The following is a 27,428-nucleotide window of genomic DNA, read 5'->3' as shown; positions in this document are numbered from 1 at the left end:
TTTCCGGGTCGATCTGAGACAATTTTTTTTTCGGGCCTCAAAAAAAAGGCAGTGTATAACCTTCCTTTTTTACCAAAAATCGACTGCACCAAAATTTCTCGGGAATCTAATCATATGTCTTAACTGCCTTTGTGCAACCGGCCCCCAGTTATTTTAATTTAATAGGTATACATATATACAACGAGTGGATTTGCAGTTTCCGGAAATTTTTGAAATCTTCCGAGTGGTATTTCAAATTTGGAAATTCCGTTAGTGGTATTTCCACCTAATTTGATCCTCATTGGTTGGTATTTATAAAGTAATAGCATGCTATTGGTTACATCATATATATGAGTTGAGTTGTCATATATATAATAATAATTATAATACCATGAGTAGTCGAAGTACTATCGATTATTTTTGAGGTGTTGGCACGAATGTTATAAAATACTACGAGGACTTGCGCGAGTAATGAGCGTGAGTGGAGCAGCACCTCAAAAATAATTTACAAATAGTTCGACTACGAATGGTATTCGAAGCACTATTAAATGATCAAAAGAAGCTTGAAGCGTTATTACCCACGCGAATACGTAATCATCCCAAAACCTATAACATTATTTCCATGACGACCATAAATGTAAAAATAAACTACGGAATTTGCTTTTCATTTTGCTAGGTACTGATTCTATTCGAACTTTAGTGCTCCAAGGTAATTGGTTATGAATGATTAATCATTTTTTCTCTTAGTTTAAACTAAGAGATTAAGAAGAATATTCCGGTTTATATAAAATTCGCGACATTTCACTGGTCGAAGTGGGAGAAATGTCAGATGAATTGAATAGTCAGCGTAATTTTAATGACATCGGCCTATTTAAATTTTTCATTTTTTAGGATTGGCGGATAGGACTGTTTTAAAAATAGTTAAAAAAAATTAACATAATTTTTAGTTTTTCTATTATAATACAGTTGGGGTTTGAAGGGGAGGGGGGTGTTTATAGGTCTTTTCAATATAATCTATCAAAGCTACAACCCCGGTATTCGAATATTGCTATACATGTAACTGTGAATGATCTATAAAATTAAGTAAGTTTAAAACGAGAAATAAATTTGTTTTTAGATAACTGCAGGGTTGGTTAAATAGATTGTTAATTAGGCATAGCTCATCTACGAAATAAAAATATTTGGTGTACACAAAGCAATTGACGATTGCCAGCCATACACTTGTAGGTCCGAATTTTCTAGAAATCTACATAACATTAAAAGGAGAAGGAAATTTTGTTTTAGAGGTTAGCTGCAGGGTTTGTTAAAGGCAATTTAAGCATAAACTGTCAATGAATTAAAAATAAACAAGTGGAAAATTGTCGTCAATTGTTAAAAGCGGTTATCAACATAATATGCCGTATAAATCTCAAAATGAATCAAGGATAAAATCAATTGGACTACGAAATAAATGGAAGGAACTTAGTAGTGGGTCTAACATGTTATAAAAAAAATTGAAGAAATATCGTAATATTATATTTGTCAATTTGTTAGTACGAGTGGGAAGAAACCGAAATTGAATCCAAATTGCGGAATGTTATACGTGACGCACGCCGAATAAACGTAATAATGAGATTTCAGAATCTTGTTTTCGAAATAAGAGTAACCCATATCATGTGTTATTTACCATAAAAACCTCAGATCTATTTTAAGTGTCCAAAATAACTGAAAGGTGATAAATTCTCAACACATTTTAAGGCACCAACACAGTATCCTTATACGATGTCAATCACCCTTTTTCAGTGTATTTCATAGCTCCGTGTTCCTGGTATTTTAATTTAAAAGTGCCGTTCTTGAAGATACAATTTCAAAGTCATCAAATAACAGTATAAGGGTCGACTTATACAGTATCGTTCCTGATTGTATCAAACCTTACAATTTTTTTTAATTTGAAAGAGTAGTTAAGGCACACTTAAGCCATTCTTTTTATAACGTAACTGAATATTTACATACGCCTTGGAAAACTATTCAATCATTTTAATGATATATTCATTTACTTAACTGTGTGTTTACTTTACTTTTGTGTACCTGTGTAGTAGTATACTCTTTAGTCATTTACTGTTTATATTTTTTAGGTATATTTGAAAATCAGACCAATAGGATATGATAGCGTGGACTTTTAGCTGTCGATTCGTAAAAAAAACATTTTGCTATAAGTTGTCAGATGATATGGCTAATTTACTGAACCTATGAAACTGTGAAAAAATGTTAAAAATGTCAAATAACTTCGAAACCATATCGGTCAGACATAGCATCATATTAACAAAATCATACTAATTTTTTTCGGAATTCAAAAATACCATTAGAAAAGATAGTGCCATTTGAAATAAGAAAGTTCCGGTATCGTTCTGATACAACCGGAAAAGCGGCCGTTTGAAAATATTTTTAAATGATTCCTTTTGATCGATTATTCATAAAACGTAATGAGTTTCGAATCAAAATTCCAAACCGTTAATGAGATACTTCTAATGGTCTACTTAAAAACACCACCCTGTATACAGCAATTGAAAAATTTTTAAGAATTCAAAGTCATGTACAATACAGTAAGGGCACGAGAAGCCCCTCCCCCATCTTTTATTTTTATATTGAGATCGATGTGAAATATTATCCTGCATGTGTATCTTATTCTGTTTACTCCTTCGCTCACGACTGTTATCCCAGCTAAAATGGCGCTTCATCAAAATTTATTGTTTTTAAAATAAAAACAATCAGGAAGATACTAAGAAGGTTTGGTTTTTTGGTAGTGCTGCAATAAACATGTACATTTGTTAAATAAGAGCTTATTCCACGATCTATTGGTATCATTATTCAAAAATTATAGCTACTTCAAATTTATTTATTATATAAATTAATTCATCAAGTATAAAGTTAAACAGTTATCGTATAAATATGTTGTGCGGATATACTTGTTCTTCCAAATGTCATATTTAGCGCCTCGGATTTAGTTCTCATTTTAGTCATACCCAGTGATGGCGCTGCAGATGTTGGCTTCAATTTTTATATTAAATATTATACGACGCTAGCAGTTGCTACGGGGGTTCCTTCTGGACTTGAAAATTACCATCGGTTCCGCCCGGCAAGGCAAACCGTCTTCTTCTCAGGCTGCTCAATCGATAAAAATAAATGCTCCGGCTAACTCAAATCGGTGGGCTTTTAACTCTTTTGAAACTGCGTAACAAACCTTAACCTGCCGCCTAACAGTCTCCTTCCTCAACTCCTACTCCTCTCTTTCCTTCCCCTCGTTCTTCGTTAAAGACACATTGAAACCAAATAGATAATATATTGAAATGATATTAGAGATACAAACAAATTACAGGGATCTAGCAGTTCTTCTCTTCTACTTGTAAAAACACTAGCTTAACAATGACAACTAAACTAAATAAAAAATCCTAACAGGTGAGACTAATTTACTCAAGGGGTGGCCATCCTCTACAGTTTGAAAATTGCAACAACAGGTAATCGTTTTTTAATCCAGCATGGGCTGGGACTTATTTAAATAAACACAAAAATTTATCCTACTCTTTGGTAATCGTTCATTGGACTTTAATAAACAATCAAATCAAAAATTTTTTTACTATAGCTTAATTACCAAAAAGTGGAATTTTCCAGAATGTTACAAATTTAATTAGACTAACCTTTACAACATTTGTACAGCCGATCTTGTGAACTGCTCTTTCCTCTGGTACAGGGTGGATGTGATGAAACCTGACACTTAGGTCTCTGTGACTTCCTAGGGGTGGCTTGAATTTAACACACGGAAACAAAAATCCACGGTGCCTATCCTTCCTCGGAACGAAAGCAAAGTTTAGTGTTTGAACGGAAACTTAGTCCCGGAAATCCTTCGCGTGGCGAGTGGGAGACGGCTAGTTGCCAAAGTTTCTACACAGCACAGGGTATTTAATTTTATTTTATCAGTTTATTAGCTTTGACCGCCTGCGGAATACAGATTTTTGAGTTAGCGGTACGGCAGAACACAAACTTTTATTATCACTATCCGACGGTAAACCGCGATGGTTCAAAGTATTATTTCACCAGCTCTTCTTGGGGCAAATATCTCTCCGAAACGCAGCGCTCCTTCGACAAATGACCGTACGGCACTAGTAGGAAATTCCACCTGGGGCGGATCCCGAAATTCTGCGCCTTGAGGACTAGGGCAGCACTTTGATTTATATATCCTCGAGAAATCACAACGTATCCTAACGCGATTCACTGCATCCAAAGTAAACTGGGGTGAAGCTCAAGGGTTCGCCCAAATATCACCTGATTGGAACCTGGGTCTTCTTCGCCAAAAAATCAACGCGAAAAGAAAATAACACTTCGGAACGGGTGCAAAAAGCACGCAACTGGGAGCAACCGAAATAAACCGGTGGTTCACACCGCCAAAACGATCGCTCAAAGTACGTGTTGACCGCTCGACGTACCAACCGCGAGTCTTTTCTAAAACGCGATCACTCAAAGTACGTGTTGACCCCTCGACGTACTAAACGCGAGTCTCTTCTAAAACGCTCCCCTTCTTCAGAATTGAAATGAAAAAACCACACCCAAATTACCATAAAACAAAAATGGCTCCCGCTAGAAATTCTCCCATTGGTTCAGATAAAGAAGACTTAACCCCCTCTAACTTCGTTGTCAACCTCAAAGAACTGCTGACTAAAACTGATCTCACGGTTTTCTGCTGATGACGTGGAAAACTCCTTATCTCTTGATGGCTCGGTGCTATATCCGCTCCTATTCTCGGTCTAGACGGCGCCAAAGTTGATAAACGAACGACAAAAAACTCGCATTACTCATGATGACGTCAATCAGCTTTGCACTCTTCCCACGACGAAATTAAATCTGAGCGAAATTAAATCTATCGGACCATAGTCTTGAGCAAACCGAAATGCCCAAACACAAAATTTCTAACCGGAACAAATAATGAAATATACAGGGTGACCTGCACTATCATGACAAGGAATTTCGAAATTTTTAATGAAATTTGGCGCGAAATCAAACCACTCGTTACACAGTCCAGGTTTAAATGGTCGAAGTATGTGTTAATAAGTAACCAAAAATAAGTCATACCTATGTGTGGACATAATTGTGGCTTATCTGACGTTTGCCCGAGCCATATAAACAAATATTAAAGATTGTAATTGTAATAACTTTACGTGTTCACCATCTAGCTATACGACTAATGAATTCACGATGCATGTGCCCAACTTATATGATCTTTTGCAGTGATTCTTCTCAACGTCTATGTCCTTCAAACATATTCGCGCCAAATCATGGGTCATATAATGAGCTACATCTACCATTTCGTGTACATCGAAGGCTCCATCTGGCTTCATAAAATTCAGATTTAGATAAAGACACTTTATAAAGCACCCGAACGCTGGCGTGTCTGGCATGTGAAAATCACGCACCCAGTTTTCCGCTAGATACGGATCGATGTGTGATTCCATCACACACGCATTGTGATAAGGTTTCGTGATGATTTTCCAAGCCACTTGAATGTCTTCTGGAATCTAAAGAAAAGATGTTAAATATTTTCAGCTGAGAACACATTAATAAAAAAATACAAACCCTCTGCGAATGAGATTTCACTATAAAAATGTACAGTAGAAAAATAATGAACCTCATTGTAACAACGTTCGTTCGAATCACAAACGATGCCACGGCTTTTCACTTTTATACTTGCGCTTTCTGACACTCAATCGTTAATTTTTTATGATCGTGTGCTTGAGCAGTATCATTACAATTTAATTCTCTATTTAATGTAAAAATGTCAACCTATTTATTCATCAGCTTGTGTAATGGTCCACGAGAATGTGTTTGCATTTCGGAAAACAGGATGCCATAAAAGGGTTTTTAACAGCACCAGAAATTAGAAATGTAATTTTAAATGCGGGCTACGAAAGGTTCAATTGGCAACATACTCAGATTTGATTTTATTTAATCGAATAGTTTTACTTTTGTCAGACTTCGAAGCACGGAAAACTTTTGTAGTTTGTTCAGAAATGATTTTGAGGTTAATTTTCTTGGTGTAGTACTTTGTACCAGTGTGCCTTTGACCCATACAATTTCAAGGGACTGTAGTAAGTATTGACACTTTGAAGATTAGCTCAGAATAACACGCGTAAGAGAGTCCATGACGGTTCTGATAGTTTCCATTCATGAAAAATATGTTAGCCTGTGGATATAATTTCAGAGCATGATAATGGAGAGTGTGGTTCTGCACCAGTCCATATATTTCTCTATAAGTGAACATGGATCTAAGGCGCATACTGCTACATCGTAGGGGTTGGGCCCCAAAGTCAGCCATTTGCATGGGCACATTGCCAGATGCAGTTGACTGACCGAATAAAAAATTTGATTGGGTAAAACTCAAAAAATTATTCATTGAAGTTTCTTTCTTTATCCAGTTTAACTACGCGGGTTTCACGGAATTGTGTGTAACATCAAGAATGAATTAATTCGAACGTATTTCAAGGAACAAGGACTAATCAATTAAACGGGCCGGTGTTTTGTTCACTACAAAGGGGCCAGTTGCTTCGGCGCGTATGCAACAATAACAAAAAAAAAGGATAAACACAGGGACTAACCGGTCAAAAATCTACGCGCAGAAAACATTTGCTTCACCGAAAAATTTACCAATGAATTTCGCTGAACGGAAGTTCCAATGTACAGTTTTATTTTCTTTAATTTTCCGAATCAGCGTCGTGGCCTATTTTTTTTTATCATCGTCACCTGCAGAAGGCCAGTTTTATATGAGGTACCGTTATTTTATTTTTATGTAAAATTAAACGTTGCCTATCTTTAAGAAAGATCATCGCAAATTATTTATGTTTTCTGAAAGATATCAACCAAATTTGAAGCCGTTAGGTATTTTTACCATTTATGGACCCATTTGAATTGAATTTGATAGAAAAATTCAGTTTTCATTTAGTTAGTTTGTAAATCTCGAAACTCATGGTAATTTGTGTATAAAAAATTGTGCCGTATATTGTTGACAGGTTTTGCATTAAGTTAGGGGTAATTCACAAAGGTCGTGGCCACAACAATTGATCTAGTTGGGATGAATTTACTAGTGAAAATCGTAAATGGGAAGACTTGTTATGGGAATTGAAAATTGGAACTATTTCATTTTTTGATTTACGCCAATATATTCGAAACTTTACGAACAAGCTTAGAAAGTTAAAATTTTATTCCAAAGAAGGGAGGGTCCACCCCCCTTTATATGCGAACCCGTTGCAATAATAAAAACGATTTTGGCCTGATTCAAAAATAATTAAAGAACTATTTGTAACGTAACCGACAACTTTTGGGCGTCAAGTGGATATAACAAAAATGGCAGTGGAATAATAGTACATTATATACCGCGGGACTGAAGTAGTACTTTTAATCCCGAAGGTAAAGTAATTTACCTGAGGGATTAAGACCACTACTTCAGTCGCAAGGTATATACGATATTTTTCGTACTTCCGAAACTGAAACACTTAAATCTGTATGGAGTTAGAGAACGCGTTCTTTCAAAAAATCGCTGCTTAACAAGTTACCATAGGAACGTTGCGTTGGTATGACAATCCCTATGCCATGGTAACAAAAATAATTTGGAAACTGTCATTGCTAGTGTCATAATTTTGGTGGTGGGTGACAGAGGTGCATTTGATATTGATAAAAAGTAGGTAAAGAATTGATACCACCGAAATCCAAAAAACTGTATGAGCAGCAGTACGACGCGTTTATGAAGTAGTGCCGCATACAAAATGTGGAACAACCTACTGAAATTGCCTTGTTAGTAATTACATCCTTCCGGGATTTTCGTCTAAATTTAATCCCGGCGGGACAAAAAGTGACACTTCAGTACTTGTCATAATGGAGTGAAGTTGTTACTTTACTCCCGGAAGTACGAAAAGTAGTTTTTTTTACTACCCCTAAAGAGCTAGTCGGGTTTAGCAACTATTTATTTATGAGATTTGGCTCCTCTATAAGCAACCGCCGCACTACTGTACACAATGTGCAATGTGAGGATGAAGATGATTCTATAATCATTTGAGTGACCAGTAACTGAAGGTGGGTTTTGTTTTTATAGCAAAGAATGACAGTTGGATTGAAAAATATCCATCATTAATAACAGTAAACAAGTATACATTATACACAACTCTTGTGCAGATAAAGCGTATTTTTTAAAACCGAAATAGCTTTTGTTTTGACATCACCAATGGTGCAGACGCCTCAATCGCCCTTTGTGAGTACCCTCTTCCGACAATCCGTTCTTGAAGTATAAGGGAATATACCCGATCACGATAAGAGGTCGAGGAGGAGGGCTATGGTTGGTAGAAATTAATTCCTTTCGTTGAGACCTTTCATTAGAGTACCATGAAGGATATAACAACTTTACTTTAAAAAACAGCATCTCAGGAAATAATTTGTGGGGAGGCCCCCCTTTTAGACAGCGAAATTTGATGGCCGTCTGGCACACCTTCAAGGTATAGGCTACCTACTGCAAAAAATTCCAGGATTCTAGGACCATTCCCCTAGAAGTAGTTCGAAACGGTAGAAGTAGGTCTGGACGGACGGACAAAACGCAAACAATGGCACATTTTTTTAATTCCTAAAAAATGCGCTGAAAATAGAAATGATTTAGAAATAAAATAAAAATACAAAGTACTAAAAAGTGCTTTTCCCAATGCAAGGGTCATTATTTAACAATTTAATTGTTTTGCATACTGAATGCAAAAAACAAACCATGTATTGTATTTAGTGTTTTTAGGTAACCTTTAAACCACATCCTTAATTTTTGAAGTGACTTTAGGATGTAGTTCAAATTAATGAACTAACGGAGGCAAATAAACAAACTGTAACATTCTCTGGGAAGACTTATTTACCATAAACATGCAATTTTGGGTTTACAGTAACACGAATTTGAACCAGCAAGAAAAAAGGTTGTAATAAAATAAGAACAAAAATGTTCCATGTGAAAAATTTGAAGATATACACAACACAGCACTACAAAGCAGGCACAAAATAATTCAATGTACCAAATTTTGTGTAGGTACATATTTCCAAGACCTTCGCGATTAGTCAGTGTCTAAACTCCATAATAAATAAAATACCAATATGAGAAAAAACTTATTTATTACTCTAAGTTGACTTCCAAAAAACTAATATTCTTCTGGCCATTCGGCTAACGCATGTACAACACACCAGCACAAGTTGTAAGATTTTTTGCAGAGATTCTCTTCAACGTCGATGTTCTCCAAACACATCTCGGCCATATCGTGGTCCATATAGTGAGCTACATCGACTATCTCGTGCTGATCGAATGTTCCATCCGATCTCATAAAATTCAAACTTGAGTAGAGACACTTCAAAAAGCAACCGAAATAGTCGTCGTCGGGCATATGAAAATCTCGAAGCCAGGTTTCGGCTATTAGAGGATCAATCTGTGATTCAATAACACAAGCATCGTGATGTGGTAGCGTCACGTTTCTCCAAACATCTTGAATGTATTGCGAAATCTTAATTTAAACATAATGATAGCGTTTTCAGATGTGGGCATAATGTATACTAACCTCTTGAGAATTCATTGCAGGAATAAAGAAGCCCAGCAGGATAACACTAATAATCAGCATTGTAACTGTAAGAACGTTCGGGTCGCTTACCAATAAAACAATGACGTTCAATTCGCATTTGCTCCTACTAAATCGGTTAATTATTACGAGTACATTTGAGTATGTTGCAATGGGAATGGATTACACTCATTAGCATTTAATACTTACACATACAGGTTCGTATACTGAACAGTTTTGTAATAGTCCAAAGGATCATTCTCCTTCGAACTTAGCTAGTAGACATGAAAGCATCAAACAGTGGCAGAACTATAGGCTAGAGATGGCCGTAGAAAAACCGTTAAAGTACTCCTGGTTAAATGATCTCAGCCGACCAGTGAACCCACTATCGGAGACGTTTTTGTTGCATTGCAATATTATTTATAGTCTAAGATCCCACATAGATCAACCTTCGCCCATCTGTTTACCGAGTAAAATTATTTTTTAGCAATACTAATATGTAAACAAACATATTGCAAATAAAATTAAGTCAAGGCTACCCTTAATTAAAATGAACCTAATTAATATTCTTTAACTTTTACGCTCATCTGTAAACCAAATGAAATCAATAATATAAAAGAAGAGTATGAGATATAAGGGTTGTTGTGTTGCCTATTATTTTTTGGTCCCTACTACTGGATTGTCAGCTATAAGTAGGTAAATTGGGGGTGTAGACTCACGCTCATGTGTTTACCAATTAAAATGTATGTAAAGATAAAGTTAATAGGTCCGTTTCGCATTTGGATTCAGCGAGGTTTTTGAGCAAAAATCTGGTGGGGGAGATTTATTTTGTTTTGTTTACATGCACAATTTCCCAAAGTGAAAATAGCAGTATCGTCCGATATAAAACATAATACGACTATAATACTTATTACCAACCGCGTAAAGTTAAGAAACGTTGAATTAATGCTATTATCAACCAATTCGCACCTTGACTAGTTGACTACAGAAAGGCTGGGGACGTAGGAGGAGATGAACGTAAGGCAAATCTATCTACATTTTGTGGAACATTGTCCATTCTTATTTCACGAACACGAACTTCCTAGGGGATCCAGAATCTAGATAATTTCTATGGGATCGCCGCAACTCCAGGAGAAAAATCGTAAAACATATACTTTTTAATGAGACACTGGAAAGATTAATTTTAGAATTAGATTTACTGCATATAGCTTTAGAGTTTTTTTACAAGAATCTTCCCACTCAATGTCCAAATGTATTAGCGTTTTTGGGACCGTAGTGAGTTTTGCTTATTGAATACATGAGGATGGTAGAATCATTGATAGAAGAAAAAAATTGGGAGAAAGTAACTGAAAGGGAGGGAAGAGAAAATGAAAGGAGTGGCTGGGCCAGGGGCTGGGCAAAGAGAGTACAGAAGAGAGACATAAATGATGAAGAAAGAAAAAAGAGGGAAATAAAGAAGAAAGAGGTGAGAGAACAAAAACAAAGCATATGAAGAGCAAAACAGGGAAAATAAAACAAAAAAAGGAATCGTATGGTAGGTATCATATCGTATGGGTGGCACTTCCTAGGTACAGACGTTTTCAGGTCGCATCAACAGTGATACGACTGCCGGGACCGCCAGATTTATAAGGCTTCCGAAGTATTGTAGTCAGGAGATGTTCTGGTGATAAAGGTGATAAACAGAGAGAGAAGAACAAGTGAGAGGGAAATTCAATTGGAGGAATGAAAACATTTTGTCAAGTTACCTACTACAAGAAAAGCAGGAGAAAAAGGAAACTATGCAAGAGGTAGAAGGAGAATAGCGTGAAATCCCGATTGCGGCAGTTTTCCTAATTCGTAAGGTAAATACCGGAGTAATATTACAATCTTCCATATTGAAAGAACTCCACAGTAGCCATTTCGGAGTTAATAAATGCAAATCTTTGGCAAGATCTTACGTTTGGTGGCCTATCATCGATGACGAGATAGAAGATTTATGCAGAAACTGCGCAGCATGCAACTCTGTTCGTCCACTACCTCAAAAAACCGAACTACACATCTGGAAATGGCCTCAAAATGCGTGGGAACGTATTCATCTAGATTTTTTAGGTCCATTTAAAGGTAGTAAATATTTGGTAATTACTGATGCACATACTAAGTGGCTCGAAGTTTTAAAAATGAATTTGACGACTGCAGAAAAAACCATCGAGGCACTTAGATCCATATTTGCTAGATTTGGATTACCTAAATTTGTTTGTAGTGATAATGGCCCGCCATTTAATTCCGTCGAACTTCATAATTATTTTCATTGTAATGGAATTACTCATATTTTAACTGCACCATATCATCCAAGTAGCAATGGCCAAGCAGAAAATTCTGTTAAATTAGTTAAGCAATATTTCAAAAAATGTTTACACGAAAACAAAAGTTACGATTTCGGATTACAAAAATTTCTTTTCGATTATAGAAATTCGTTACACTCAACCACAAACAAGTCACCTGCAGAATTAATGTTTGGTCGTCGCTTGCGTACTCGTTTAGATTTAGTGAGGCCTTACACGGCAGATATTGTACAGAGCAATCAACAACGGCAAATTCGTAATTATGGAGGTAAAGATAAGAGGGTAGAAATTGGAGATAATGTACTTTTTAGAGATTTTTCTAATCCTTTAAAACCATCCTGGCAGGAAGGTACAATAGAAACGCAAAAAGGGAGTTCAGTTTTTGAAGTTGCTTCACAATCGAAAGAAAATTTTAAAAGACATATTGATCAAATCATCCCTTTAAAGATTCGTGATTCATTGGCCCTTCCTGAACCAGAAACTGAACATTCGTCTTCTAGTAACCTGACTGACATAAATCAAACACCCTGTGTTGCAGAAAGCTCGGTTACGGAAGGTAAACGATATTATTTAAGACCTAGGAAATAAGTTTAATTTAGGTATATAATTTTTCTACTTTAAAATTAAGGATAAGGGTGTTGGGTTAGATATTAGAATGAAGGTTGAATTTTATCACTTGTATTTTCCATACTCAATAAAGAGTCTTATACCTGCCTTTCTACTATACGCACGCACGTTACACTATAGAACAACTTAAGACCTTCTGCAGAGGCACCTCTAAAAAGCATTATGCGGGTCACTCTGTAATTGGGCGTAAGCCTGTTGAGGGCCCAGAACAAGAGAGGGATAGTAAATAAATAAATAATTATGTAGAAAATTCACAATATTTTTTTGTAAGTTCATCTTGTAACTAATAATTACGTCAGAAATATGACCGAATCATTCTCTTCAGTCCACCTCATTCATAACTACACACTGTACAAGTATGTACGATCGTTGACAAGGTTCTTCCTCCCGTTCTGCTTGTTCCACACACCTTTCTGCCAACTCTGGTGTTAACTTGTATACCGTCTTCACCATTAGATCGACATCCATTTTCCCGTTGACCACAAATTTAATGTGCTCATGAAAGCACTTCCAATAGCAATGTATTACTTTTTCTTCAGGAAGTGTGAACTCGGCCAGCATATGGATGATAGGTTCGGGATTGTCGTGCGTTTCGTTTAAACAAAGTTTATGATAGGGTAACACCATCTCCCTCCAATGTTCCACTAAATCGGGTGGTACCTACAAGAATTGTTATTATAAACCTTCACATACTCAACACGTACAGTTCTCGCTTCTGGTGTTGCAAAGAAGTATGATAGAGCGACTGCTACAAGAATGATCATGTTCAGTAGTACAACTGTTGCATCCACCATCGTAGCGCATTTATAAGTTTGGAAGAACAGTTACTCCCCACGCAAGAGATGATAATTATTAAACCCAGTGCGTAATTAGACTTATTAATTCAATTAGTACGACGTCATGAAGGCTATTAATCTATTTAGATATCTACTGATAAAATTATTCCCATCCCAGGTGAACACTAATTTACCTTGGAAATGATAATAAGGTGCTTGTTCACAATGAACGCACGTAAGTATTTCATAAACTGGAACTGAAATTACGTAAGCGAAGGTGAATGTATAGTAATCGTCACTTGGTTTTTGATGCTATTTTTTGACAGATTTACGAAACTTTGTTTTACTGTACTCGAATCCGACTCTAAAATCTACGTGATCGACATGAATGCCAAAATACGAATCGGTTATCGTGCAGATATGTGGAACCCATATTTACACAATGCCCAAAGCAATTCAAACTATTTTGTCGTTAACGGAGGTTGACCTTGATTTGATTTTGAATTTACTTAGCCATGGAGACCGTAATTACAACTATGGGAAGGCTACGAGGAAGGCTCCTCTGTAGTCAATCCGCCATATTGGAAAAAATAGCTAAACGTTCTTATGAAATGCTGCTTTTGTAGTTGCAGTCTAACAAATTCTCGATAGTGGATATTATTTGCAATGATGAAAAGAAGGGCGGTAATTAAAAAAATTGAAATATCGGTCTTAGTTTTTTAGGAAGATCGATGAATAGAAAAATCGTTTTTCGTAAATAACAGTTGTTGTAATGGGAGTAGAAAAACGTACAGCACCAATTTGGAAATCCGACAGTATTTCCTACGGCGGTACTTAAGATATTATTTCCACCTATTATGATAATGCATATATTTTAAAAAATAATTATCGCGATCTTCAGAAAAAAATCAAAACGCTAACGTAAGTATAGGCAACTCAAATTGCACTGTAACTCCTGAGGCGACAACTCATTACTTGAAAGGGAAAACAAAAGAAACTACCTGGCATGATCCTGCACATTGTTATGTCGTTCCTAATGATATGGATTAGATAAATTACTATATAATTAGCTAATGTTCATGAATGCTGTAGATCAGGATGTTTCAAGAAATTTGTTTAGGAAGGTATCAAATAGTAGCCCAATTTTTCCCTAGTTTTCCGCTAGGTGGAATACGACTGTACCAGTAATATGGAAGGATTTTTGCCGTAAATTTGTTCTTGTGTAAAATAATGTGGCACCGTTTTAATTTTTTGAACGAACGCATGACCACCACACAAGCGGGAAGCACAATATCGCAATTCGTAAATACTACTACTGAGTAGAGACTTATGCCCGGTTTCTCCAACAAAATATAAGCTGTACCTTAGGCAAGGCGGTCTTAATTGTAAGGCGTCCTTAAAATTAAATTACGTTGCACCAAAATTTTAAGTTCGCATCTTAGCTAAGCATCAGAATTTGTCTGAAACGATCTGGCAACACAGAATTTTATCAAATGAATGCCAATTTTACTAATGAATCGCGTTACCGAAGGTAGGTACCTAATAATTGCAAACTGTCAAACTTGATAGTTACTCCACAGAATAAGGCCTTATTCTGTGAGTTACTCGTCATTGCCCCACCGAACCGTGCACCGAACTTGTTAGACATCGGCCAACATGCATTCTAATAAAAAAAGAGTGAATTACACTCAAGAAGAAAAAAAACTATTAATTCATTTGGTTGATTCAAATAAAAATATCATCGAAAATAAAGATACAAACGCCGTTTCAAACCATCAAAAAGATGACGTTTGGAAAATTATTGAGCAAAATTTTAATAAAAAGTGTTTCAACGTCTTTCGTGACGCCAATTCTTTACGGAAGCAGTGGAGCAATATGAAGCAGGACTCAAGAAAAAAGGCGGCACTAGAAAGGCAGGAGCTTTACAAAACTGGTGGAGGAGTTGCTCCTGCACTTTCTTCGAAAAATTGTGAAGCAAATGAACAATTGGTTTTGGATATAATAAATAAGAAGACAGTCCTTGGTCTAAGAAATGAATTTGATTCTGATGTAATGAAAGGTAAAATTTACACTCGAATTTCCATTAATTATATTTTTAGTGAGGCACACATAGATACAAGTATTTTTATATTTTGTAGAACCTATATTAGATCATCCATCAGAGGATATTCTTGGAATGCCGATTTTGATATCTTCCAAGCCCAATCAAGAAGAAATTAACATAGAAATACCGTGTACATCCAGTACACCTTCGATTACACCTTTAGAACAAACACATGATGAAACTGAACTGTGCAATCAAAACGTTCTGCTTACTTACGAAGAGCCCACGCCCACACTTTTACGAGGCACTCGTTGGTCTGCTCGAAGGAGACCTAAAATTAACGCAGACCTGGGACCTACAGAAAGAGCTAAAATTGAAGTACTACAAATTCAAAAAGAAATTCTTTTGCAAGAAAAGGAGCACAAGAAAATGTTACATGCCATGGAAGTTGAGCACAAGAAAAAAATTTACTTAATGGAAGAGGAAATTGGGAAGTGCTCTTGTTCCAAGTAAATGTTGCCATAAAATAAATCTAGTATTTTTTCGAAGAATGAATTCATTTAAATAAGTATAAGTACGTATTTTCAATTTTAATAAAAAATGTTTATTGTAGTAGGTATGTTAATATGTAATATAATTTATCTTTAAACTTGCAAAATACGAAAATTACAATCTAGAAAAATATATATCTACTAAATGTCTTCTATAATCATAGCCTAAATCATTTTCTTCGGCGGCTAAAGGAATATCTCCATCTCGAATTGCTTGCTGAAGCTCGTGTTCCATAATTAAATTTTCAATAGGTGGTTCTGGTTCTCCCCTCAAACGAGCCAAATTGTGCAAAACTGCTGTAGCCACAATAACACAAAGTACATTTTCTAGCTTCATTCTACATCCATACGCTATTATAGGAAATCTTCTTTTCCAAACACCAAATAGATTTTCTACCTTGACTCTACTTTGAACGTGACTTCTGTTGTAGTTTCTTTCACCATCGTTCTGAACATTCAGAAAAGGTGTAAATAGATATGAAAGATTCATATAACCGCTATCTCCTAAAAAGTAAGTAGCGATTGTAAATTAATATTGAAAAAAGTGCTATTTACCCAACAAGATACTATTTCCAAAGTCTCCATTATTGAATCTATGCATTAATCGTGAATTTCTAAAAATGGTGGTATCGTGCGTCGAACCTGGCCAACGTGCGACGATATCTTGGAATAACAGGTCAGCACTTGTAACGGCTTGCACATTTACAGAGAAATATCCCTTTCTGTTTCGATATATTTCAGCATCAGCTCCACCTTTAAATTAAATTCTTATTTGTAGAAATGAGCGAATGTAAAGTATAATACTAAAAATAATGTGAAAAAAATAGTGTAGTAAGTACCTTGTGATTGAATTTTTATATGACATCCATCTATTGCCCCAATGACTCTAGGGAAACCAGCAATGTCGTAAAATTTATTCTGAGCACTTGCAATTTCAACTTCATTTCGAGGCATGTATATAAATTCCCTTGCAATTGATGCTATGAGCCTTGAAACTTTTGAAACAATTTTACATACTGTTGACTTGTCTGCATGCACAAAGTCTCCAACAGCAACAAAATGCCCTGCACTGGCATAAGCTCTTAACGTTAGCAAAAGTTGATTCATGGGACTGATGGAATTATTCCTGAATTTCAAAAAACATTATTGTACACCTTGAATTCGCACTATACAATAGTCACAAAAAGCATTATATGTAGGTAAGTATACAAACGTGAAACAAACCTATGAATGATGTGTACTTACCTGTTATGGAAGTACTCTAGTCTATGTTCTATTTTCTCCAATAAATATAAAGCAGTCCCTTTTTCGAGTCGAAATCGTCGAAAAAATTCAACATTAGAATAAATATTAAATAAATTTCTCCTAATGTGAATTTGCCGTGGTATTCGAATATTTTCTACTATGTCTACCATATCAACCACATCGACATCATCGACATCGATCAATTCCATTTTGAAAAGTGACGTTTGAAAGACAAAATGCCACTCATTTTCAACTTCACTAACAATAATGCCGACTTAAGTCGCAGATTTTCACGACTTAAATGTAAGGCTGCCTTTGTGAATATAAGATGCAGATTTGCGTTGGTGCAACGTTTTAAGATAGACTTAAGATTTAAGGCGATCTTAAGATTCAAGTAGAGCTTAAGATACATTGGAGAAACTGGGCATTATAACTTGACTTTACAATTGAACATATTACCGAAAGTTTTACCAACCATCCAATCAAGAATGATCGATTAAATTGAGTACTTGATGTTAACACAAAGAAATTGATCGGAACAGAAATGCGCACGTATAGGCCAAGTACAACAAAACATAAAAAGGCAACGCTTACATTGATTTAATAAGATGTCATCCAGAGAAGTGAGCTCGGATCCATAAAATCGGCAACAAAAGAAAACTCCCAAGCCGCAAACCTCGGAATGCAATGAACTGAACAATGCCTGAATGGTCTCTCCTTACTTGTAGTAAGCTCACAAGTACGATACTTTTTCCACCAACCTCTTCAGAAGGAAGTGGCGGCCTACCATATCAATCTCGTGCAAAAGTCGACCATAACTTACCGAAGTAACAAATTAACAACTGAAAGTGAATATCTTATCGGGTGTGGAAAAATGTGTCCACAAGTGTTGGCACTCGCAGGTAGATGATAAAGGTTACGCCAATTTCGTATGTAGAAACTAAAACTAAAAACCCTAGAAAAAATCAAAGGTAACCCTCTTCGTTGATAACCTTAAAATATACAGGGTGAGTCAACCATTGCGCGGAGTAACTTAATGCCTTGAAGATAAGAGTGCTTTTGTATTATGATATGGTTGAATATTCTCCACATTTTAAAAATATTTGGAATTATACAGGGTACGCCCACAAAGTAGGGCGCCCAAATGGTACGTTTTTTTAAAATAGAACCCCCTGTATTTGAATGCATTTTTGAATTCTACATGTAATTGTACGTCTTTTTTATTATATGGTTAATATCCGAAAAGCTAGTAGTTTTAAAGATAATTCGATTTTTAAGAAAAATTGGGCATTTGCAAGCGTCAGTATATTGTCAAAATTATTACTTAAATTTTGATTCCAGGTTTTATATCTTTTATCCTGGGTTAAGTAAAAGTCAAATAAATACATCTACTATGAAACATTAAAAAATAGCGTACAGGGTGTTTTTTTTTCTAGGTCCAAAGTTACAAAACTTCATATTAAAAAATCTCACTTTTTTTAAATGGAACACCCTGTATATTTTTCTGTCATCTTTTAGCTCCTCCAAAAACCTTCAACTTTTGATAATAATGTCCTATACCTATCTCTGATAGTTTTCGAAATATCTTGGTTTTCCTGGTTTTTATATTCTAATCTTAAATAAGTTATATGTAATTTACATAATAGTGAGGTGGCCATGCAAAAAAAGGCAATTTTTATCTGCCTCGTTCAAAGCTAAAATCATATTTATTAATTCATTTTTCTAATAATTCGTTTAAGTCTATAAAAACTAGAGAATAAATTTGATAGTAAAAACATAAACAAATATGTTGGTTTTTCTACTTTTTATATTTCAATCTGAAATAAGTTCTAATTTACATAATAACGAGGTGAATATGAAAAAAAAAATGAAACTAATATCACTGACTGGATGACATTAGGAGTTAAATTAAATTTGCTTTGTAGTCAAATGTTTTTACTTATTCTCTAGTTTTTTGGACTTAAAATAAATTGTTTGAAAAATAAATTAATCGATATGATTTTCGTTTTGGACGAGATAGATAAAAATTGACTTTTTTTTGCATGTCCACCTCACTATTATGTTTGCAACTTTGGACCTACCAAAAAAAACACCCTGTAAGCTATATTTTTAATTTATAATATTGTATGTATTAATATTGTGGAGAATATTCTACCATATCATCATACAAAAGCACTCTATCGAAAAATCTTATCTTCAAGGCATTAAGTTACTCCGCGCAATCGTTGACTCACCCTGTACATACCTCTTTAAATAAGAGGGCGAATTATAGATGAACAATCGCCGATAGAAAATCGTATTAAATATCAGCCGAAACCTAAAGAATATATTCGTCAAGCAGATTAAATGCAAATAGTACTTTAATGAAGAAGAATAACGCAACTATATCCTCCTAGTGGAGTGAAGGGGAATGTAATCCCTAAATATTCATACATGTGGGTCGCAGCAATTAAAATCCCATGCGTTATGCTGTCATCAACTATCACTCTGTCACAGCTGACGAACAAACGAAGAAAATGAATGTTACCACCGATAACGACAAATCGCAGCGCCGAAATTTCGCGCTAGAAATTCCGTCTCTAAAATTCCAAGGTTACAGTTGTTACGAGGATCATTCAACAATATACTGTTAACAATAAAAATGCTTCTAGTGAAGGAAATAAATCGTTGCATGTTCTTCCATTAATAAATATGTTAATTACTGGCCTAATTCGTTTTTAGTTGTAACACTTCGCCAGAAGTTTTCCCTACAACGAAGGGCGAGCCACAAAGTTCAACTGTATCACCGCAAAAGCGATCCAGTTATCAAATTTTCTTGGACGGAGCCTTTTTGGACCTTTTGTGACCTAAAGAAAAACACCGGGTCTAGCGATATCTGTAAGTCACTTTAATTATTTTTGAATGGTATAAAGTATTGATCGGTTATCTTTAAGAATTCGAAGCGAACGTTTTTTAACGTAATCATAATATCCTTAAATGAACCGGTCGGTGGAAATTAACTGCAAGTAACAGATTTGTATTGCATTGAATTGTTACAAGTGGATCCTTACAAAAGAAATTGATTTTTTAATTAGTTGGGAATTTGTCTTTCATTTAAATGATAGTACTCCTTTGCATGAATTCAAATGTTGTTTAGGCAGAAGATGTATGCAAACATTTTGCGTAAAAAATTGCCAGGAGAGTTTATTGTGCATAAAAAATTTAGATATGGAGAAGTAGAACCAAACGTGGCCACGAGATAGGAGTTGAATTTTGAATACGAAAATATGAGAATGGAATTGGATCCACTTTAGTTCGGCTGTAGTCAATCGAGAGCGTCAAGTTTGGAGTTTCAGAATTACAAAAGAAGGCCAAAATTCCGTAAGGTAAGGGATATTTAAATTTTATTACAGAGCTAGCCATGGGTAAAATGAATTGCGACAGACAAATTTTTACCAGTGTCGTACAGGATGAATTTTATTTATTAGACTTCATGTCATACCCAAGGTAAGACTACATTTAGATACTGAAGCGCATTTTTCCATATGTATAATCCGAGGTATAATCTTACCGTCTCTTCAACGCGAACGGTATGTTAATAAATGTTACTACAAAAATACACAATGGTAGCAATTAAATGATAAGTGCACACATAAGCCGACGTAAATCGAACTAATCTGCGATTTACAGCGGGAATAATCCATTACTCAAATTTATTTGAATCAAATTGATTAGTGCAAACATAATTGCAATTAACGTTGTCTTCCGCCGTCAATTCAAATTGTAATTAATTTTCTTTGCTTCTACAAACACGTGAGTTGTTAGAGGTAGAAGGTTCGCAGTACCTAGGTACTCCCCTTAGCAGGCAATAATTTAAATTGTGATCATCCATATTCATACTAAGTAATAAAGCTTCATTTTTGCGGTGGTGTTGTGCATCGTGTTGTAATTTTGTACCTACAGCTTATTTGCTTTAGCTTGACCAGATCTATTACACATAATTGCTAACATCAGTGTAGTTCATCTAAAAGTCGTTATTATAGCGTTTCTTAAAGACATAATGAGAGTATTATTATAATTTTCTAATTAACGTAATGTACTTAAAAGACGTGACATAGTTAAATTACTGGTTATCAGTATCAGATGCTGGTTACTACAGTTATCTGAAATCTAACATATTATGTAAAATTACGGTGGTTGGTAATTCCTCCATTAACGTGCGCCCATTAAATTCTGCGTCCCTTTACAGTTTCACACGGCCCGTAGATCTTTTTCTTTCCTGCAGTAAGTAACGGCACAAAAAGCTTCTAACAACTTCAAAAACTTTTCAACGCGTTTGTCCCAACTTTCCACTAAAAGAAGTTTCTGAGGTAACAATGCAAAACCTATACATATCCCATGAATGCTAATAGTCTGCGCGCTTTACATTTTTACTAATTGACCACTCCGATGCCACTACAATGGAAGAGTGAGCGCGCGCTCTTTTTTTTATTAGAAATTATTTTCTTTTCCTGATATCATCGGAAAATACTTAGTTAAAATATTACTCCCCGCGGGGTCTTTTACTAGCTAGCTTGTTAACGCGTTTAGAGTCCGTCAGCGCATGTACGCCGATTGAATATCTTAAGAAGCAAACTGTGTTTTTTCCTCAACACATTGTTCTCGAAATTCAATATCATATTTTAGTGAAAAATGTTGTGTTCGATCTTTTTTTCGTACTCCTGTTCCTTTGACCTTTAAGAGGGGTTCGTTTTTACATTAGATAACCCCATCTTTATGAAAATAGCAGCGTGTTCACCTTATAATTACGTGCATATGGAAAGGTCATAAGCAGAATTGCAATGAATTATTTTTAGTACAAAAAAGTTTGATTTCACAACAGTGTCACATCTGCTACCAAAACTACCACAAGTCAGTTAATTAAATACTGCATGTGTGAAGTTAAGCAAACACACTGCACTTCTCTTTTTGCTAAGATTAAAGGAATAACGATCGTGAGAAGTTTGTATATATTGTGTGACATCTGTTGGATTTGTAAATTAACCAATATTCTGCTTCCGATAAAGATGCAAAATACCATGCCGTTTCAGTGTGTGAAATGCGGGAAACGGCAAATCAGATACCCATGGTCAAGACCGTTTTGTCATTCTACTTACATGTTGCTGTGTGCAACGGTGTGCGGTCGCTACGCCACCCACAAAACGTCCGTCATCTGTTAAAAGAAAAGTCCTAGCATTGAACTAATTTTTTTTCAATGTGAGAGACTCGGTGGCCTCGGACAACTTCCAAAAATTCCAAAGAATGTTATTAATTTTAATTAACACCTGAAATAAACCTTTGATCCGAATAAAAAATTGATATTACTCTCCGGGTCGCATAAAGGATTCGAATAAACACACCATTGATAGATTGACAATGACAAAAACTTAATTCCGAAGCGCATGAGATAATTAAAACCGTAATACCCCGCACGCAAGTGGTCGATATTAAAAAATCTCAAATTACTTACGGTTTCTTTTAAAGAATCCAAATAATTTGACCGTGAAAGGTGTGCGATATTCAGGTGTACTTATCAAAGATACAAAAACAGTCACGGACATCTTCAGAAAACTTCACTTTAGTAAACTGAACTCAATAACTCGAACTGGCTTAATAAGATAAAATTCGGTGGATGCCTGGACGGTGAAAACTTTTAACTTCGATAAACAGACAACTGCTTTGTTAATTGCCACTTGTAGTAACTGTTTCTAAATACGGAACAAACCGTTTTAAAAACTGTCCATAAACTTTGACTATTTCACTTGACGATAAGTTTAATCTTTTATTAAGATTGCTTAACTTCTTTTGCACACTTTATTTCGAAACAGACAAACTGCGGCGTCAATTAAACAAATGCAGAGAAGTTAGCGTAAACAAATTTACACGCTCGTTTTACCGTCGCGAAAACTAGCAGCTATCGGCAGCCGCATTTCTACGTTGATTCTCGTATTTAAAGAAACCCCAAGATCTTGAAATCAACCGCCAGTCACAATCAGACTTGATAACGCCAACTTCGCAGGAACGAGTATCCGCTTACAGCGAACTGATGCACACATCTGCATGTTCGGTATCTCCTCTAACAGCGATAAGATCACGTGCATTAAATTTCGTTCGATAACAAAACTTCTTATCCCAAGCGACCAGATGTCCATACATTTTAACACGCAATTCCATGTTTTACGATGAAATACACAAATGTAAATAAATAATTTACATAAGTTTTAAAGAAAGAAAATAAAACGCACTTACAAACAATTCTAAAATGAAAGAATAGACACTGAGATATCAAATTCAAGTACAATAAACCAACTCTGTCCTTATTCGTAGATACTCCCCTAGACTTGCACTTAATAAATTGAAACATTGTCATATACAGGATTTTCCGTCATTATTTTCGGTGTTTAGACCGAAATAACGTCTAGAGAACGTGTACCTTATCATAATAATAATAATAATAATATTTAATTGTGAGAAGGTGTGAATTACACTTACACTCGTCAAAAGAAACGGTAAAATACAAACTTTAAAAATAATAGTATATAACAAACAATATAACAAACAAACTAAAAACAGTAAAATCGCAATAAAAACTAATTACATAATCTACCACTAGCCACAAACTCGTTAAAAGAATAAAATGCGCTACATAGAAGAAAATTTTTTATGCGTCTCTTAAATATGGGCTAGTCTAAAATCCTTATATCTAAGGGAAGGCAGTTATATAAATGTTTGGATTGGTACTGTACTCCTTGTGATTTTGACAGTCTGCATACAATGTTAGATCATACATTTTGAAATCCGACAACTTCGTGGAGAAAAGGGGATATACGAAAAGTTACACATTGCAAAATGGACCAAAAAGTGTTTGGGTTAATTGTGTTGCGTATACCAAGATGATAAAGGATATGTACCGAGAATCCGCACCAGTTTAATGATCTAGCTGGGGGAAGATAACAAGGGGAAGCACAGACAGCCTTAAGTGAAAATCCCGTTTAAAGGCAGCACCCACGTGTTTATGCCATGAGAGGCGACCCGTAATGGCAGATGACTGGGGTTTAGCAGTCTCTAAAGTGGCGACAACACACTGCATTGGCCAGGATTTCACTATCTAGATAAATCGGCTCTATCGTCGAGTCAGATTGCCGATTGGGCAAGCGGTCTCAGAGCGGGCGGTAACGGATTGACCAGCGGAAAGTGGACTGTTCTTTAATGACCTACTCGATGCGAAATCAGACCTGCATGCTGTCACCTGCGGGAGCTATATCCTTCTACACAGTGATCTTTTACTCCTGTTATCCAATTGATAATGTATTTTTTTCACTACTAGCGTCTGATGACATGATTATTAACCTTTTTTCCACTTGTAAAGTAGGCTTTCTCGGCAATTGGTCAAAGTGGTTAATAATTTTTTATTATTAACTAGTAGTCAATAATGAGAACTGTCACGCTGTCACTTTTAGAAAACACAACCCGAAATTTCGCTCAATGAACGTTTAGACAAGTTCTCTAAAACGAATAATTGCCACCATTCGCAATTTCCAGAGAAATTACATACCTAAAATTATCACATTTGAAAAAATTCGAACGAAATTACTCTTTGAAAAATCTCAATGACAGAACAAAATACGGCCTGTTTGACTTGTACTTCCACGTACTTGATTGACATGTTAAATTAATAAACAAAAATTCTGTCCAACCGTTAACTCTCTTATCAATATAATATGTTAATTTAGAGGATTTCAAGTGCTAGTAGTGAAAAAAATAGTATATATATACCACGGTAGAGAAGTCTATTATTGCCTTCGCACCTTACACCCCTCGGCGCAAGCGCCTCGAGATGTAATCTTGGTGCTCAGGCAATAATACTGGACTTCTCTACCTTGATATATAATGTACTATTTTGTAAACTATTTGTTCACATGAACTTGGTAGCCAGGTGAGTTGATTCTCCGTAAGCTGTGTACAATTTTGTGACGTTTCCGGTTGCATTATCAACAGTGTCTTTCATCCTAGACGGGGTTTCATATTTTGCTACGAAATCATACGTGAGTGTAAAAGAAGCATATGAAATTAAGTTTTTTTGTGTTCTTTCACCAGAAAAAATGGCAATTTCTAGGCAAACAAATCGATTTCATTATATATCACAAATTGGGTAACAGAAATAAACAGGCATAGATTGTACAGATAAAGCGCATTTTTTTAAAACCGAAATAGCTTAGTAAATGGTTGGGTTATATTGTAGTAGCATGCTATCGATGCTTATTTTCTTCGCACATGATTAATGGGAAGGAGGCTCTTTACACGTAAACATTTAAAGGCCGCCTGGAATACATTCAAAATCCTCCAAAACTCCATTCTGCAGATATTTGCACTGAAAGCTTTGGTTCCAATTGCCTTTTATCCTCCTCCGACACTCTTCGTTGTCAAGGTATTTGCTTCGGCTTCGCCAATAGATATGTCTATTTTGCCTTTGTTAGTACTTTCCTCCGAAAAACCGTATAAAGGGTCGAAGAGGAGGGCTATGGTTGGTAAAAATTAATTCCTTTGATTGAGACCTGTCATTGGAGTACCATGAAGGATACATCTATTTCCACTCCCCCTCCCCCAAACCACTTCTTTTGATAAGGAGCCAGAAAGAAGGGAAGTATATAGTTGGTAGAAAACTTGTACAACCTAATTTATTTCGATTTTCGATGAGACTTTTCATTAGAATACGATAAGGGGTGGGACATGTTTACCCCCCCCCCTCTCCCTACACAATTTTCAAAAGTTTTACTTGAAACCACTAAAGGCATGCGAATGCAAAATTGTAGACCAATTGGTTGTCGTATATAAAAATTATGCACGTTTCTTTCAAAAACTTAGTAAATGATTAATAACCCCCCCCCCCCCCAAAAAGACAACAAAATGCGAGTTCTGGTGTCTATGTGGACATCCCTTTCTGGGGCTCCGTGGCGAGCTAAGGGGACGAATTCGATTTTTTCCTAACATACTCACTCGTAGATCACAAAAAATAAAGAGGGCGCGCCCCAGGATTTCCCTCAAATGCAATTGGAGGTCCTTGAACCTTTCTGGGGCGCTGAACAGAAGAATACAAGAAAAACCAACTGGTTCAACTCCACTCTGCCGCCGTCTGGAACCCGGGGCAACCTGTCGACCTATGATCAACGGCAAGGAGGACCTAGCCCTTATATTGCTACTTCTGTGCTGATTGCTATCACGGCAGTAAAATACTGAGATCAAGTGGTGAACTAGCAAGTCTGCTATGAAGCGAAAATGATTTGACAGATGACAGAATGATTTCAGTAAAGAGGATGTCTAAAGAACGATTATCGAAATCCAAAATTAACCAAATCTTGCATTGTTTAGTCTTTTGAATTCACCTTGTATTTGTAATCGAGCATTAATTGCTCCAAGTCAATGTTTTGTCTCGCTTAGCTAATTTAATTTCTGGCTCGAGATCTTCGTTTAAGAGATTTATTTCTCGTAACGTTACTTTGTTACGAATTAGAGTAGCACTACTTCAGTCTACTTCCAAGTTTAATGTTTTGAGGTATATGGGATAGTTTTCAGAGAGCTCCACGCCGGGGTACTTACTTATGTAACGCTTTAATTAATTAAATAATAATTAGTCAAGAAAATGTTTGTAATTTTACGGATTTTTCCTCTACATTCAAGGTTAATTTTCTAGTAGTTACTGGTGCATTGGTTGATGCAATTAAAGTTTTCGCTTATGGTATTTTTCACTTCTAATTGCACAAGAGGTTTGTATTTTACCGAGTAAATTTGGGTTGTTTAGGTAATGAAAATCTGTTGCCTAGCAATTAGGTTGACAATTTTTCGAGTCAAATTGCTAAAGGAAACAACGCAAATTTACTCGGTTTAAACAGTAGTTGAACTCTTCACTCTTAACTCTTGAGATATATCCAGCGATATACGCGAAATAAGGACAGCACACAAACATTTGTATATTCCGCTAATTGTGGTTGTAAAACAATTAGAAGAAATTAGCAGACAAAACAACGAAGCCACGCGTAGCGAAACGTGCCTTTGAAGAGCAATTCACGAAAGAAGGGAGAGGGGATCAAGCTGCCCCCCCCCCACACACACAACAAAATGCCCAACAACTTGAAAAACAGAACCCTGCGTAGTTTAACATAAAGGGTACTACATTTTAGTTGAAGGTAGCACAAAAAATCGCGTGATAGAGGGTAGAACAATACACATGTTCTTCAAATAAATAAAATGTTTGGAAGCTACCCCTCCAAAATGGG

At 35.8% G+C, this 27,428-nt stretch overlaps 4 protein-coding genes across 6 annotated transcripts; all 4 read right to left on the bottom strand.

Annotated features, from left to right (window-relative positions):
* Positions 1–5,052: 5,052 nt before the first annotated feature.
* LOC116170192 (general odorant-binding protein 99b-like) lies at positions 5,053–5,644 on the bottom strand. The gene is made up of 2 exons (XM_031486420.1): positions 5,584–5,644; positions 5,053–5,525 (listed from the first exon to the last, which is right to left on the bottom strand). The coding sequence occupies exons 1-2, from the start codon at positions 5,638–5,640 to the stop codon at positions 5,184–5,186; spliced, it is 399 nt and encodes a 132-aa protein (XP_031342280.1). The 5' UTR covers positions 5,641–5,644; the 3' UTR covers positions 5,053–5,183.
* A 3,477-nt stretch (positions 5,645–9,121) lies between these two features.
* LOC116172084 (general odorant-binding protein 99b-like) lies at positions 9,122–9,921 on the bottom strand. Of its 2 annotated transcripts, XM_031489208.1 has the most exons (3): positions 9,783–9,921; positions 9,576–9,702; positions 9,122–9,521 (listed from the first exon to the last, which is right to left on the bottom strand). In XM_031489208.1, the coding sequence occupies exons 2-3, from the start codon at positions 9,633–9,635 to the stop codon at positions 9,165–9,167; spliced, it is 417 nt and encodes a 138-aa protein (XP_031345068.1). In that variant the 5' UTR covers positions 9,636–9,702; positions 9,783–9,921; the 3' UTR covers positions 9,122–9,164. The 2 variants fall into 2 exon arrangements, with proteins under 2 accessions (XP_031345068.1, XP_031345067.1); XM_031489207.1 differs by lacking the exon at positions 9,783–9,921 and having other exon boundaries at positions 9,576–9,776.
* A 2,837-nt stretch (positions 9,922–12,758) lies between these two features.
* Positions 12,759–13,320, bottom strand: LOC116171980. Its single transcript, XM_031489059.1, has 2 exons — positions 13,225–13,320; positions 12,759–13,180 (listed from the first exon to the last, which is right to left on the bottom strand). Exons 1-2 carry the CDS (start codon positions 13,312–13,314, stop codon positions 12,842–12,844), a joined length of 429 nt encoding a protein of 142 aa, XP_031344919.1. The 5' UTR covers positions 13,315–13,320; the 3' UTR covers positions 12,759–12,841.
* A 2,180-nt stretch (positions 13,321–15,500) lies between these two features.
* Positions 15,501–17,554, bottom strand: LOC116172702 (putative nuclease HARBI1). Of its 2 annotated transcripts, none has more exons than XM_031489961.1 (4): positions 16,909–17,554; positions 16,731–16,858; positions 16,447–16,644; positions 15,501–16,395 (listed from the first exon to the last, which is right to left on the bottom strand). In XM_031489961.1, exons 1-4 carry the CDS (start codon positions 16,965–16,967, stop codon positions 16,007–16,009), a joined length of 774 nt encoding a protein of 257 aa, XP_031345821.1. In that variant the 5' UTR covers positions 16,968–17,554; the 3' UTR covers positions 15,501–16,006. The 2 variants fall into 2 exon arrangements, with proteins under 2 accessions (XP_031345821.1, XP_031345820.1); XM_031489960.1 differs by having other exon boundaries at positions 16,731–17,017; positions 17,137–17,554.
* Between the last annotated feature and the right edge of the window lie 9,874 nt (positions 17,555–27,428).

This window comes from Photinus pyralis, unplaced genomic scaffold (genome assembly GCF_008802855.1).
Source record: "Photinus pyralis isolate 1611_PpyrPB1 unplaced genomic scaffold, Ppyr1.3 Ppyr1.4_LG5, whole genome shotgun sequence".
NCBI lineage: Eukaryota > Metazoa > Arthropoda > Insecta > Coleoptera > Lampyridae > Photinus > Photinus pyralis.
The sequence above is the reverse complement of the archived record's forward strand: the minus strand, read 5'-3'. Positions and strand labels throughout refer to the sequence as shown.